The sequence below is a fragment of the Paramormyrops kingsleyae genome, chromosome 2, assembly GCF_048594095.1.
Source record: "Paramormyrops kingsleyae isolate MSU_618 chromosome 2, PKINGS_0.4, whole genome shotgun sequence".
In the NCBI taxonomy this organism is placed as follows: domain Eukaryota; kingdom Metazoa; phylum Chordata; class Actinopteri; order Osteoglossiformes; family Mormyridae; genus Paramormyrops; species Paramormyrops kingsleyae.
The window spans coordinates 13,133,873-13,147,415 of NC_132798.1; the positions used below are offsets into that span (position 1 = coordinate 13,133,873).

Consider the following 13,543-nt stretch of genomic DNA (forward strand, 5'->3'; position numbering starts at 1 on the left):
CGTAGACAGTTTCAAACACCGCCTTACCGCGAGTTGCCATGGAGATACAGATACACGTGATAGGGGTGTGTGGTCGGGGTATTTCAAAAACGCGTCAGCCATTTTATTTCGGAAATTCCGTACGAGCCTTGCTTCTCAACAGAAAGGTAAGCAACAGAAAAGAAACCCTTAATCCATCTGTAATCATAGACATCTGAATAATCGGTACACAATGGAAAAAAGTATCTACTGAGTTTGGCCTTTTTATTATGATGCTCGACACTCTTGCTACATTTTGATTATTCTGGATACCACTTTAAGCGCGTTACTGTCTCGTTGTTTGAATTGGAACCTGGTAGCTATCTCAGTACACTTCTAGTTGGCGGGCTTTTTGATGGGGAATGAGACGGCGGCTCCGGTGCAAGCTAAAGAGTATTAAAACATTGTTCTTGAGTATAACACTCTCCCTTGACTATAATCGAAACGGGGCACGTAAGAGTTTCCATGAAATTACACCGTGACCTAGATAAATAATTGCAAACGTAACCTCGTGTATTAGGCTAGGTGTCTCGCACTCCGTCATTTATCTTAGTGCTCTGTAGAATAGAATGGTGTTTTGTTGACTTTTTCCCCCCACTTGATCTTAATGGACGTCATTATTTTGTGCTAGATAGCTACATCCGCAAGCTATTGTTCGTGCTCTTCGAAAGCATGGCCACGGTGGACTGTGGCTGGGTCAAAGAATGCGACGCAGGAGATTAAGGGATCGGGGGCGATTTTTAATTTACCATCGTAAAAAGTCCCGCACCTTTTCATATACAAATCTTCCTAAGTGAGTTACTGTAGCCCAGGTTAAGCCCAGGGCCACTGACTGATTAGTGGCTAAGCACAATGTAAACTGTATATGGTTTATTTGAATTGTTTGAGCATTTTGCAACTTGATCATCGCCTGCCCCAGTCCATGCCTTGGGAGCATGTGCGGGCCTTTATCTCTGGCAGATGAGATTTGTGTAGTCATTTGTTAATGGACACAGGTCCGGGATGCAGCGTTTTCACCTTATGATGTGCATGTTCTGATTTGATTACAGGTAAAATCTTAAACAATGGCAATGCAAGGGGAACCTCAAGTTCAGTTCAAGGTTAGTGAATTATCTTTATTTTTATGTTTTGGTCCTTCAGAGTCCCTGGTTTGTCATTCCATAAGGGAATGATCTAGGCTTTGGTAGCATGTCTGACCTGAAATGCATATGGATTTTTTTTCCCTCCCCCCAGCTTGTACTGGTTGGTGATGGTGGTACTGGTAAAACCACCTTTGTGAAACGTCACCTGACTGGAGAGTTCGAGAAGAAATATGTAGGTAAGCTGATGCTTTTAAAATGGTTTGGTTGTTTCATGCTTACATGAAGGTATGATTTCTATATTATTTATGGCATGATTTCAACATTTGTTTATTTTGGTCCCAGGTAGTTAGTTTAAAAATTACTGATTCTGATTGGTCAGAGGCCTCACACCTGACTGACAGGTAAAGGAAGGCTGGAAAACCAGCAGTGCTTGGACCTTGAAGACCGTGATTTGAATATCCCTGAGCTAGAATGAATTGGGGGCGGAGCTAATCCTTTCTGGTGATTAATGTGGGGAGAGGGAGGACCTCTGTCCAAGGTTCACGGTATGCCTAGTAGCCCCACCCCCCACGTATTCCAACCATATTTCTGGCATTTATGAGTGGCATAGCTGGGAATGGTGGGATTCTGATTGTCCAGCTCAACAGATCTGCTTATGGACATGCTGCGTCTGGTTTACATGCTGGGCTTTACCCATGAGGACCGTGGTGACTTGTAGCCTTTGTTTTGCAGCTACTTTGGGTGTTGAAGTCCATCCTCTAGTATTTCACACTAACAGAGGAGCAATTAAATTCAACGTGTGGGATACAGCTGGGCAAGAGAAGTTTGGAGGTCTTCGCGATGGGTATTACATACAGGGTAAGGTTTAACGTAAATGCTGCAACTGTGTTACTCTGCATTTACCAGCTTGTATTCTGCACATGACAATTGAGATATGAATAATATGCTTCTAATGCTAAAATATTGCTGTGAGACTGTACAATCGAGGGGGTCATTGCTGCCTTTGCCGTGAAATTCTAGAATCCTGATTCTACTTGCTCCCTTCACCAGGTTCAGGGACACAACCTGTTCTGTTTGCATCATATAGGTCATTAGAGTGGGAACTTCCTGTGTCTGGATAGTTGGTGTTCTGTTTATTTCATTCTGCCATCACACTTGGCTTTGTTCATTGTTGTAAATATCTCCACTACACTTGGGAATTCCCCATACTCATGTGGAAGTCGAGCTCAAATTAACCTCAAGGCCTAGTCTTATGTGTCCTGCTTGTGCTAGTTATGAGAGCTATTAATTGTCAGTAGTCATTTCAGTTGGGGCTTCCAGTCCATACTCTGCGTAGATGTTCCTGTACATTATGCCAGCCACTTGGTTGTGATGTTCCATGTATGCTTTCAAACTTGTGAATGAGGAAGTTATTACAACAAGCGCATCTTTAACATTCAATACTGCCCTGGCAAACTTTGCCGGTTTAATCAGTTGGCTATTTGGATAGGAGATTAATCTATGTGGGTATCACAAGTAAGGTATATGGGTCCGCCGTTTTGTCAAAACTGCTTTTGGGCACTAATGTGCTTGCCTATTCAGTAATGGATCCAAACTATGTGATAAATTGCTCAGAGTAATGACTAAGCTCATATGTGATGCCTGGATCATGTTTAGGTGTCTGTCTGTGTTTGGTGGTGGGGGAAGAAGTTAAAGTTGTTGAACTGAAAAATTAGTAAATGTTCTTTTGCCACTGTTTGCCTAGACAGTTCAAATGGAATGTTGTTTTTGAAGTACTTTTCCTCGCCCCTCCCTTCTTCCTTCCAGCCCAGTGTGCCATTATTATGTTTGACGTAACATCCAGAGTAACGTATAAGAACGTTCCTAACTGGCACAGAGACCTGGTACGAGTATGTGAGAACATCCCCATTGTCTTGTGTGGAAATAAAGTAGACATCAAAGACAGGAAGGTCAAGGCAAAGGCTATAGTGTTCCACAGAAAGAAGAACCTTCAGGTAAGTCTGTCATTGCAGTGCGTTGTTGAAACATGCTGTATCTACTGTCATGTTAGGTTTTAATCGGGATTGTTGTATCCTGATGACCTGGGTTGGTAAAAGAAGAAACTAGGTGATTCTAAGATGGTAAAGGTACTCTAAGAACCTGTCCAAAGGAACTGAAACGTGACAAGTTATGGAAATTGGGGTGTTTTTGTTTGGCATGCTTAAAATTGGCACGGCCTCAGTTTAAATTTACCGCATATTACACAAATGAGATGCAATGTGAAGGAGGATCTCCATAAGGGGCTACTATCCCTCCTAATGGGGAGTCTGCCAAGGGCAGTAATCACACAAGTCATGGCAATAAACTTACACATGCTCTAGATTAAAAACGGATCAATGCAAGTTCAATGATCCTGAACCTGATGTAGGCTTAAATGAGTTATGAGTTGAATGGATAAACATTTTCAGCTGCTCCAGAATGATTGTCTAGGTCTTCTCTGAATTATGGTGGACCAGGTTTTTCGTGCTTTTCTACTGCCACCAAGAACCGAGCCATACTACGAACTTGCAGATTTCCATTGGAAAGCATACGAGCCGCTGACATGGCCCTGCTTACTTGCTGAGCTGGTTGCATCATTACCATCTCATTGGTGAAAATACAGACATATCACTGTTGTGTGCATGGGTTATATGAAGGAAAAACACATATTATATATATATTCATTATTAGTAATATCGCACATTGCGACGTATTGATGCATTCTTGATAACTCAACTTAAATTTCCAACCTCCTAATTAAAAAGGTACAATGGAACAACTGAACAGAATGGATTTGCAATGCAAATTTATGCAAGAAAATGTTAATTACGCTAGTGTTTGATACGTTCATAACATGGCGACTGATAATTGCACATAGTAAATTCACCTGTGAACAGTGAATAAGCATCTCTTCGATTTTATATCACTGTCTCTGTCCAAACTCTGGCCCGACCCGTCTGTAGTGGGAAAACCAAAGCGAGCTGTAATTGTGCTGTAACTAGTCTCTTCGCGGTATGGCTCAATTCCTGTATACCAGTGGAAAAGGGCCTTTGGTCTTAACTGAGCCCACCTTGTCTGTGGCGCTGAGGCTGAGAGCAGCAGGTTCAGAGAAATAAGTTCAGTGTCAGCATCCCCTCTAACCTTTCCTAACCTTCTCCTCAGTACTATGACATCTCTGCCAAGAGCAACTACAACTTTGAGAAGCCCTTCCTGTGGCTGGCCAGGAAGCTGATCGGAGACCCCAACCTGGAATTTGTGGCGATGCCGGCCTTGGCGCCTCCGGAGGTGGTGATGGATCCCCAGCTGGCCAAACAGTATGAGGAGGATCTACAGGTGGGTTGTGCAGCTATGATGCAGCGGACGCTGTTGCTATTAATTCTGTCACCTCCAGAGCCCATGTGTAAATATTTAGACTGATTTTGTGTTGACTAGTCATTGAAAATGGCAATATTACAATTAACATTTCCCGAACGGAAATTTGTAGGTTGTATATAAACTATATAAACACCTCCATCTCCATACCACAGTTTTGTCTCAAAAAAGTAACTGGAGTAGAAGTTTGTCAGACATCCGGAGGCATGTGGTTGGGTTTTTTTTTTAATTTTATTTGATTTATTTTGGTACCGCCACCCAATTTTTACCATGCCAGTTCAGTTGTGACCCTATATCAAGTATAGGTCTAAATTAACACTATGATGAAGCGTGTGGTGGACTCTTCAATTTACATCAATCTGCCTATGGCACAGATCTGATTGGATGTACCTTTGAATTTTAAATTACTCATCTGTGGTTTGGCTTCTTGGATTGGTTGAGTTCACTTGTTTTGTGTTAAGCATTTGCAGACCCAAGACCTGTTTATGTAGGTTAATTCAAGTATTGGAGCTGGGGAATCCTGATCGGGGATCGGCATAGGAGCTTGCTAGCTTTTAAAATGCTTCGCAACCCTTTCAGAACTTGCCATGGTATGAAGGTATATGTTCAAATGTGAAATGGAATACTCCAGTGAAGTTCATGATAGCTGCACAATAAAGAGTGAGACTGAGGGAGGTCTGAAAGGCGGCCCCCTATGATGGCATGGAACAGCTGTTAGGGGTGATAATATTTGGCATACCAGACCTATACCCGTTCTGTGCCACGAAGAGACTAGCTACAGCACAGGTCCAGCTCACTTTCAAGTTTCCTCTACAGAAGGGTTGAATTGGTAAAGGTGTTGCCAGCAACAATGACCTAAAATGAAATGCGTTTTTACTGTTCACAAGGTGTACGTCATGATTTACTATGTGCTGTTTTCTGCTACTAAGTTTGTGAGGATCGTTGTGTTATTGGCATCAACTGCTACCGGAATTAGCATTAGTTTGCATAAATTTGCATTATGAACCTATTCTTTTCATCTATTCTCTAGTACTTTTAATAGGCGGCTGAAAATGTTGAGGTGTCTGGTACATCGATATTTTGTGATGTGCGATGATACTAATAATGAATAATATATAGAATATGCTCTTTGTCCATCAGATAATCCATGCACATTGATGCAGATTATTGGTATTGCCGTGTTGTTCTGTGCCTTAAAAGGTACATTTTCCTATAGCTAGGGTACAACTGGCAGGCCCTTGAGGGTACAGCCTCAGTGACAAGTAATTATACCTGCAAAGGTGCAAATTAGTGTATACAGTGGTACCTAAGTCAAACCAACCAGTTCGAGAAAAAAATTACCTAGAGCTCGATCTGAATCTCAGAAGTCAAACCGTGAACGCTGACCTAAGATAACTTGTACGTGCGGGGAAATGAGTCATGTGGCGTGTTTGTCAGCAGAACTAAGGGTAAAGCTTCAGTCTCAGCCTCGCGTTTGCTGTGATAGCACCGTGCATGTTTACACTAACTGAATACATATATTTAGACAGTAAAAATAACATTTAGACAATGATAGACAGTAACAGAAATTATTATATTATAAAATACATTTAAAAATAACGATTTCTTATTCATTATCTTATTATTAATAATAAACCATTAATACATTTAATTATAATATTTTTGTGCTGAGCGGGGACGGAGACAAAGGCGCAGACGTCAGGGTATCGGGGAATACGGGGTTTAATTACAGGTAAGGCAGGCAAAACGCAGATGGACAATACAATGACCGGACTGGGGAAACAAACAAACGCGGACGAAATACAGAGGACTAATGACAACAACCAGAAACAGCTGATCACATGGGGATTCCACACGGGGTTAATGAGGGGGCGTGGCACACGGAAGGAGCGGACGATCAGGGCAGGACACATTGTTTGGATACATTTATTTTCTTACTTTACAAATTACTGTTTTGATAAATGTCCTTAGATGTGTTTAGTACAGTATATGCTGCTCTTGTTTTATCCGGTTCATTTTGTGTTTAAATTAGGGCTGTGTATTGGCAAGGGCCTCACGATACGATACGTATCACGATACATGGGTCACGATACGATATATCGCGATATATTGCGATACAATACATATTGTGATATATTGCAATAGTTTGTATTAGTATATGTGTGTCACATTATATTGACAACTTGATAAAGTAGGCAGACGAATTAAAATTCCAATTCCAATTTATTTTCCATCCATTCCAATTCCAAGTTAGAACGGCACAGTGTGATTGAAGTCCATATTGTTATTAAACACTTAACTTAACACTTAAACATTCAACTAAAATGTATATGCCACTAAAGTTACATATAAATTAAATAAACAATTTATAAAACTAAAATAGTAAGTGGCAAAAAAATTAAAGTGCATCAAGTAAACATAAAACTGGAACAAAATGCTCTAATATGAGGTATTCATTGTCACCAAACTGTTAGACCAAAAACGATCTTTTGCCTCCAAACTATTAGAAACTTAAGTGTCTAAAATATTTTGATAACTAATAAATGATTACATATTAACATTGAATGTAAGTAAATGTACCATTCCTGAGTGACTGTAGAACCATCTGAAGTTAACAACAACAAGCAGGATACAATAGCAGGCCTACTTTAGATTTTTGCTCAGGAACAGAATTTGATCAACATGTTTTGGGCTAAGTGCACTCCTCTGTGCTGTGATTATGTCCCCTGCGGTAGAGAAAACTCTCTCTGAGGAGACACTCGTGCCCGGGATACATAGGTATCTTTTTGCAAGGTGTGACAAGAGTGGATACTCGTTTTGGTGCTGCTTCCACCAGTCCAGTGGATTGGCTCCAGTAAGTGACAGGGGTGCTGCTTCCTTGTATTTTTTCATCTCCTCCTCTGCCAGTTCATGTGTGGTTTTTCTCAGTGAGGGTCTCACTGCACCATATGTTTGTCCAAGTAGATCAGCTAAAGTAAAAGAATCTCTGGGTCTCTTGGATGGGATGTCCTCTTGCACAGGACCTTGAACATCCACCACCTCTGGCACCACATCTGCATTAGTCTCTCTTGCCTCCACTCCAGTCTCTCTCTGCTGGAAAAAAACAACAAAAAACCCCACCAAAATTAGCTTTGATTTTATGGAAATTAAGGAAACAAAAAATAGTCCCAAATAAGAACAGTGACAATTCTAGGTCATTAAGTTTCCATGTAATATATATATATTTATGTTGTTGTTAACTAATTTATCTTACATTTAAAAATAAATATCTTACATTTTAATATATCATGTTTTTTAATGTGAAAATGTGAACAGATATATATTTTTGCTTGTCTAACTGACAATGAATTCTAATGTTTATTGGCAAAGCTTACCTGGCACCTTGCAGCTTCTGCAATGACTCTCACATAGATGTCCTGGCGTTTGTCATCAGACAGGAAGGGCAAAGCCTTAAATCTGGGATCCATAGCTGAGGCCACATAAAGAATATCTTTCTGCTCATCATCCAAGTATCTCTTGTTTAGATCCAGGCATATAGCAGATTTAATTTCTTTTATCATGGTGGACTCACTGGGGCTCTCTTGTAGATCATGGATCATCTGGGCATGGAGTGGTGCCACAAGTGATAGGGTTGCGGTGCTCTCCTCTGACAAGACAAGCGTAGCTACCTTCATAGGTTTCAGAGCGCTGACAATTTCTTCTGCAGATGTTATGTCCGAATCATTGAGTGTGCAGAGGTCCTTCTCAGTCTTCCTCACTTCACCTGAGAGGAGGGCTGCACAAATGGCTGGCTGCTGCTCCAGAAACCGCTGCAGCATGTCAAAAGCACTATTCCACCTCGTAACTACGTCAGTCATAAGTTTGTGTTCAGGCAGCTGTAGTAGCTTTTGTTTTTGCTGCAGTACGTGGCTGGCTGTAGTGCTGCGTCTAAAAAAACTGGTTATGCGTCTCACTCTTCCAAGTAGACGCGCGACTGATGGGAGCTTCAGTGCACGCTGTGAAGCTAAATTGATGGCATGCGCGAAACATTTTACATGCAACATGCCGGCCAGCTGTGCTGCTACAGTCATGTTTGACGCGTTGTCTGTTACGACGACAGGGTCCTTCCATTTTATGTCCCATTCCTCCAATGCAGTTTTCAGTAACTCTGCAATGTTACTGCCAGTATGGCTCTCATGCATTGCTCGTGTCTGCAAAACATGTGAAACGAGTTCCCACTCATCTGAAATGTAATGTGACGTAATCGTAACGTACGACTCAGTTGCTCTGGAGGTCCATGCATCGCACGTCAGAGCCACTCTTTCTGCCGAGGCAAGCGATGTTTTGACATGTAGCTTTACCTCTTCGTAAATTGTGGGCACTGCTACGTCCGTTATGTGTCTGCGAGTGGGGATCATGTAGCGCGGCTCCATAGTATTCACCATATGCCTGAAGCCGGCATTTTCAACCACACTATACGGCCGCAAATCCTTACAAATGAAATGCACAACTGATTCCGTTATCTTCTTTGCGCGAGCTGAGGTAGACGGAAGTTTGTTAGTGATGTTATCCAGTGTAGTTTGCCTTAAATCAAGAGGTTTCGGCTGAGGTCGCAGTGCCGCTAATTCATCTGCGTGGTGTCTTGTTAAGTGATAACGCAAGTTCGTAGTGTTTCCTGAATATTTTAAGATAGATTTGCAAAGCTTACAAATGACATTTGTTTTGTCTAATTCGGTACTCCCTGGTATCGTATTGAAACCGAAATGCAGCCACACGTCAGCTCTAAAAGCTGGAGGCGTTTTTAAATTGTCCGCCATGCTCACTCATGTCTTGCTTACTTCTGATATCGTACTGCTTAGTGTTTTGTTGATAGCGAGTTAGCGACATCTATTGGAGCGGAGGAGGAGTTTTTTTGGCACAACTTGGATCGATACTTGAGGTTTGACTATCGATACACTATCGTAAAAGAAATTATCACGATAGTTAGATGTATCGATATTTTTGCACAGCCCTAGTTTAAATGCCAAAAAAAAAACATTTAGGTGTACATATTTTTGGGGCTGGGAACCAATTAATTGGTTTTCCATTATTTCTTATGGGGAAAATTTGATCACAACTCCAAACTTTTTAGGATTCGTTCCGGAGTTCTGAACGGATTAAATTTTAGTTCTGAGGTACCACTGTATGTATTTTATTTATTTATTCCCCCCCCCCCCCCCCCCCCCTCCCTTGACACTGAAGTAAGCAGTGCCATGTCAGTGCAGGTTTGGTTTGGGTACAGCTTGATTCTTGGTGACTGGAGAAGCGTCATAAGACTGGCGGTTGGATTTTGAAGGTGGACAGTTTTAGGATTACTGCTTAATAAGGCAACCCTAAGAATTCTGTCCTTACAGTGAAGCTACCAACAGAGGTGGCTGGCAGGCAGCCAGTGAAAATAACCAAATGTCTGACAGCCTTGTAAATGGAAAGGTTTTATTGAGCTGCTTCTAATGTCTCAGAAATTATTTAATGAATTTGGAAGCTGTTGCCATTACAGTGCCAGTATATCTTAAGTTGCATTTATGTTTGGTCTTTGACCTTTTGGCTAAACTTCCATAGCTGACTGGTTTGTCGGTGTCATCACTACTGAACCTTTTATAAAGTAAATTGTTGGAAAGACCATTAAGTAGTTGATTAACCTCCCTTCTCCTCCTCTTTCTCCTGCTCCCTAGGTGGCCCAGTCCACAGCTCTGCCAGATGACGAGGACGACCTGTAGGGGGCACTTGTGAGCCACAGGCCGCCTAGTTTTATAGGCAGCTGTGGGAGGACACAGCCCTGCTCCGGCCCTGGACTACGTTGACGCAGCGTTTACATGCGCTTCACATGGTCCCTGACGGGTGGAGAGTCCTTGCAGTGTGACCTGTGCAGCTGAAGAACAAATGGTTTCTCCTCTCTGGGCCTGCATTACGTACTTGGCTTCCCCCCCCCCCCCCCTTTTTTTTTTTTTTGGACTGTTACAATCTAGGTTTCATTTTCTCTTCCCCTGTTCTGGTAATTTAAGCTTTCTGCAATAAACTGTACACATCTGTGGCATTTCATTCCATTTTATTTTCCTTTTTTTAATTCAATAAAGTTGTTTCAGTTGTGAAAGCATTTGGCTCCGTTGCCCTTATGTTTAATCAGCCTCTTAGCTGGATTCCTGATGCTTGGTTGGCTGAAGGTGTTCTGTGCTGGCCTTCGTCCTGGTTGCCCTTGTTGGTTTGACGTGACTGTGTAGTGCTGTTAAATCTTCCCTTTAATGGTGGTTTATTGGGTAAGATGCTTTTCCTGGGAGCATTCCCAAAAAACGAGGCCTTGGGTTTTCTGGGCCCTGGGAAATCCCTAGTACCATTTTATCTTTATGTAGAAGTACAGTTACTTCAGCTCGAATGATCTGGACCCGGAGGTTTTACTCTCCATGTATCCTCCATGATCACTAATGTCCTGGAGTGTTGTAGAGATACTGGAGGCTATTCTCTGAAGTGCAGGGTACAATGCAGTGAATACTCTGGATGCAATGCCCAGTTACACTATGGGTGTTTCTGCGATGCCCAAAACAATGGTTTTTGGATATTGGGAAGAAACTGCAGCACTGGAAGGAGGTGCCAGTATGGGAGGGAGATCATATAAATTTCACTTGAAGTGATGTTTGAAGTTATGGCTTTCTTGTGCCATTTTCTCAATCCTCAGTGGTTCTTGTATCCCTGCTAAAATGAACACCTCCACTGCACTTTGCTTCCCTTGGCATTGTTGCATGTCCTCATGGAATTCTGCCCCTACTCTACGTTATATGTACACTATGCTCTGTAGCTGTATGCCAGGGTTGGTTAGCTGGCAGGTGTGAGATTTTCATTTCGCGACAAGTCTGCACGCGCATTTACATGTAACAGTTTATTACCTTGTAAATAGTAGCTAATTTTAAGTTAATTATGGAATAATACAGAATTGCCGTAAGATTTCTTGCGTCAGCGGCACGCCAGATGCGTGAGAGTTGGCAGCCCTGTGTATGAGAGTTCGTTTCTAGACTGAAAATCAATTTATTTTTTTTTGCTCGCCATGTTGGTCACACGATGGCGCCGTTTAACCTTCTAAACATGTCCGGTAAGATTTCATTCCATAAGCACTAAATGTGGCGATATGACAAATTCAGATATTAAAATGTTCAGGTTTTCCCTTTTATGTTTGATATAGGCCTATATTGAAACTAAAAAGTAGAGCACAATCATATAGTAATGCAAATAAACACGAATAATATTAAAACGTTATTTTAAAACTTCGGTTCGTTCTGTATGTCATTCCTTTTCAGGTCGGAATAGATAATCGATAGGCCTAATACGGTGCAAATACTTCCGTATATAGCCTACATCTACATTTAGACCTCTTACATAGATAAATTTGTTTGATGATATTCCCCTTGCTTCTATAAAATATGACGTAGCAGGGCCGCAGCCAGCTATGAGGTCACCTCGGTCATTTTTTAAGAGCTAAAAAAAAAATTTGAAGCTAAATATTCATCTGAATAAAAAATTAGGCTAACTAACGTTTAACTAATTACTTATAAAATAAACAGCTTTTGACGGTGACGGTATCAATACCGAGACCCACAAACACCCCCGGTCCCAGACCTCACTATTTTTCAAACCCTGGCCACGGCCCTGGGAGGTAGGTCTGATTTTATGGCTATAATTAATCTACAAAATATATCCTATTGTTTCAATTAATAAAAGTAATCCTCTATATAACACTGAATTACACTTGCATGGGATTTGCGTTATTTGATTGACAACTAGGCTACATATGTGAAACACATGACTCTCATACCACTGTTCTGCTCTCTTACGACTGAACGCATAAATTAAGTTATACCTTGTACATATAAATCATTTCCTATTACTCAAGGGATTTTAGCAACTGCCGTCTTTGGTTCCAGTACTGCAAAACTATCCAGTCCACTGATGCCATAATTTAGCCTAATGTATGTTTGACTTTTAGGGAGAAAAAAATGGTAAAATAAAATATACTACGCATGGTTGCATATTGCAACACATGTGTTCGCGGCTGAAATACAGTTCGGGGTGACAGTCACATCTTCCAGATTGACGGTGTGCTCAGAGCCACCTCACACTCGGTCCGAAACATGACATCAGAATTTGAATTTCCACACCCAACGTGACGGCGCGCCGATCTTCACACTGAACAGCCGAAAAGCCCGTAACTACGTGGAAAGCCGACACAGGACCGCGGGGATCGTAAAGGGACGCTACCAGTCCAGCGCTGGGTCTAGGGTAGCCTCCCAAGTAACGGATTACAAATCTGCGCAATTACGCAAACAAAGAATCAGGGTATTTTACTAATGATGATGTGAAAGTTTAAAGATTCGGCTCTGCTGCATTTTTATTGTGTTTGGGGATAATTATTTTGGGATACAGGGGTTATTTTGTCATAAATATTTATACATCGATATAAGTTTGATACTTTTAGCGACTTTTTTTTCGACAGCAGTAAACTATTTCCAACTTGGAAAATGTGTGTTCTTTCCTGGATTTCTGATGCTTGAGGGACTTGGTTAAAAAGTATAATCTTGGTTCATACAGAAACACGCGTTGCTTAATCATTAAAAATAGCCTAAGTATGAAATTGTACAGAGTGCTAACGTTAATCACGGGTCTATCTTTAACCCAGGTAATTTTTGTTCTTTACATACAACACAATTTATTTTGCTAAAAACTGAGGACGTTTTCATTGTAGACACGTGGATTTATACATTTGCTTCTAGGTTCATGGTCGAGTGGAACGAACCTTAAAGCATCCTGGTGAGTTTCTTATTTAAACTTTTATTTTCCAGTTCTTTAATAAAGACACGTTAATTTTGCCACGGGCGGTTGTATTTAATCACATATATATATAAATTTGCTATCCATAACTTGTGGACGTAATAAGCATTTAACAGCCGACATTGGCATAATGTTTAATTGTCTTAACAATGTTCAGTGATAGGATTTTTAAGTGGTTGCACTTTACATTTATTTAAAGCAGAAAATGTTAATCAAACGTC

The 13,543-nt window shown here is 41.2% G+C and overlaps 2 protein-coding genes and 1 long non-coding RNA gene across 6 annotated transcripts in view; 2 read left to right on the forward strand and 1 right to left on the reverse strand.

Annotated features, from left to right (window-relative positions):
- The first annotated feature begins 37 nt into the window (after positions 1 to 37).
- On the forward strand, positions 38 to 10,602 carry LOC111851770 (GTP-binding nuclear protein Ran). Its single transcript, XM_023826992.2, has 7 exons — positions 38 to 146; positions 1,068 to 1,118; positions 1,252 to 1,336; positions 1,833 to 1,958; positions 2,907 to 3,094; positions 4,281 to 4,451; positions 10,181 to 10,602. Exons 2-7 carry the CDS (start codon positions 1,083 to 1,085, stop codon positions 10,223 to 10,225), a joined length of 651 nt encoding a protein of 216 aa, XP_023682760.1. The 5' UTR covers positions 38 to 146; positions 1,068 to 1,082; the 3' UTR covers positions 10,226 to 10,602.
- On the reverse strand, positions 6,695 to 9,475 carry LOC140581961 (uncharacterized). The gene is made up of 2 exons (XR_011985021.1): positions 7,865 to 9,475; positions 6,695 to 7,583 (listed from the first exon to the last, which is right to left on the reverse strand). It is a non-coding gene; the product is annotated as an uncharacterized lncRNA (long non-coding RNA).
- A 1,958-nt stretch (positions 10,603 to 12,560) lies between the features above and the next one.
- Positions 12,561 to 13,543, forward strand: part of adgrd1 (adhesion G protein-coupled receptor D1) — a 69,997-nt gene continuing 69,014 nt past the window's right edge. For 3 of the 4 annotated variants that reach the window (XM_023826988.2, XM_023826989.2, XM_072705934.1), the window contains exons 1-2: positions 12,562 to 13,170; positions 13,265 to 13,301. In XM_023826988.2, the coding sequence (XP_023682756.2) occupies positions 13,120 to 13,170; positions 13,265 to 13,301 (88 nt within the window). In that variant the 5' untranslated portion in view covers positions 12,562 to 13,119. Of the gene's footprint in view, positions 13,171 to 13,264; positions 13,302 to 13,543 lie in introns of all 4 variants that reach the window. The other variant, XM_023826987.2, reaches the window with a different exon arrangement.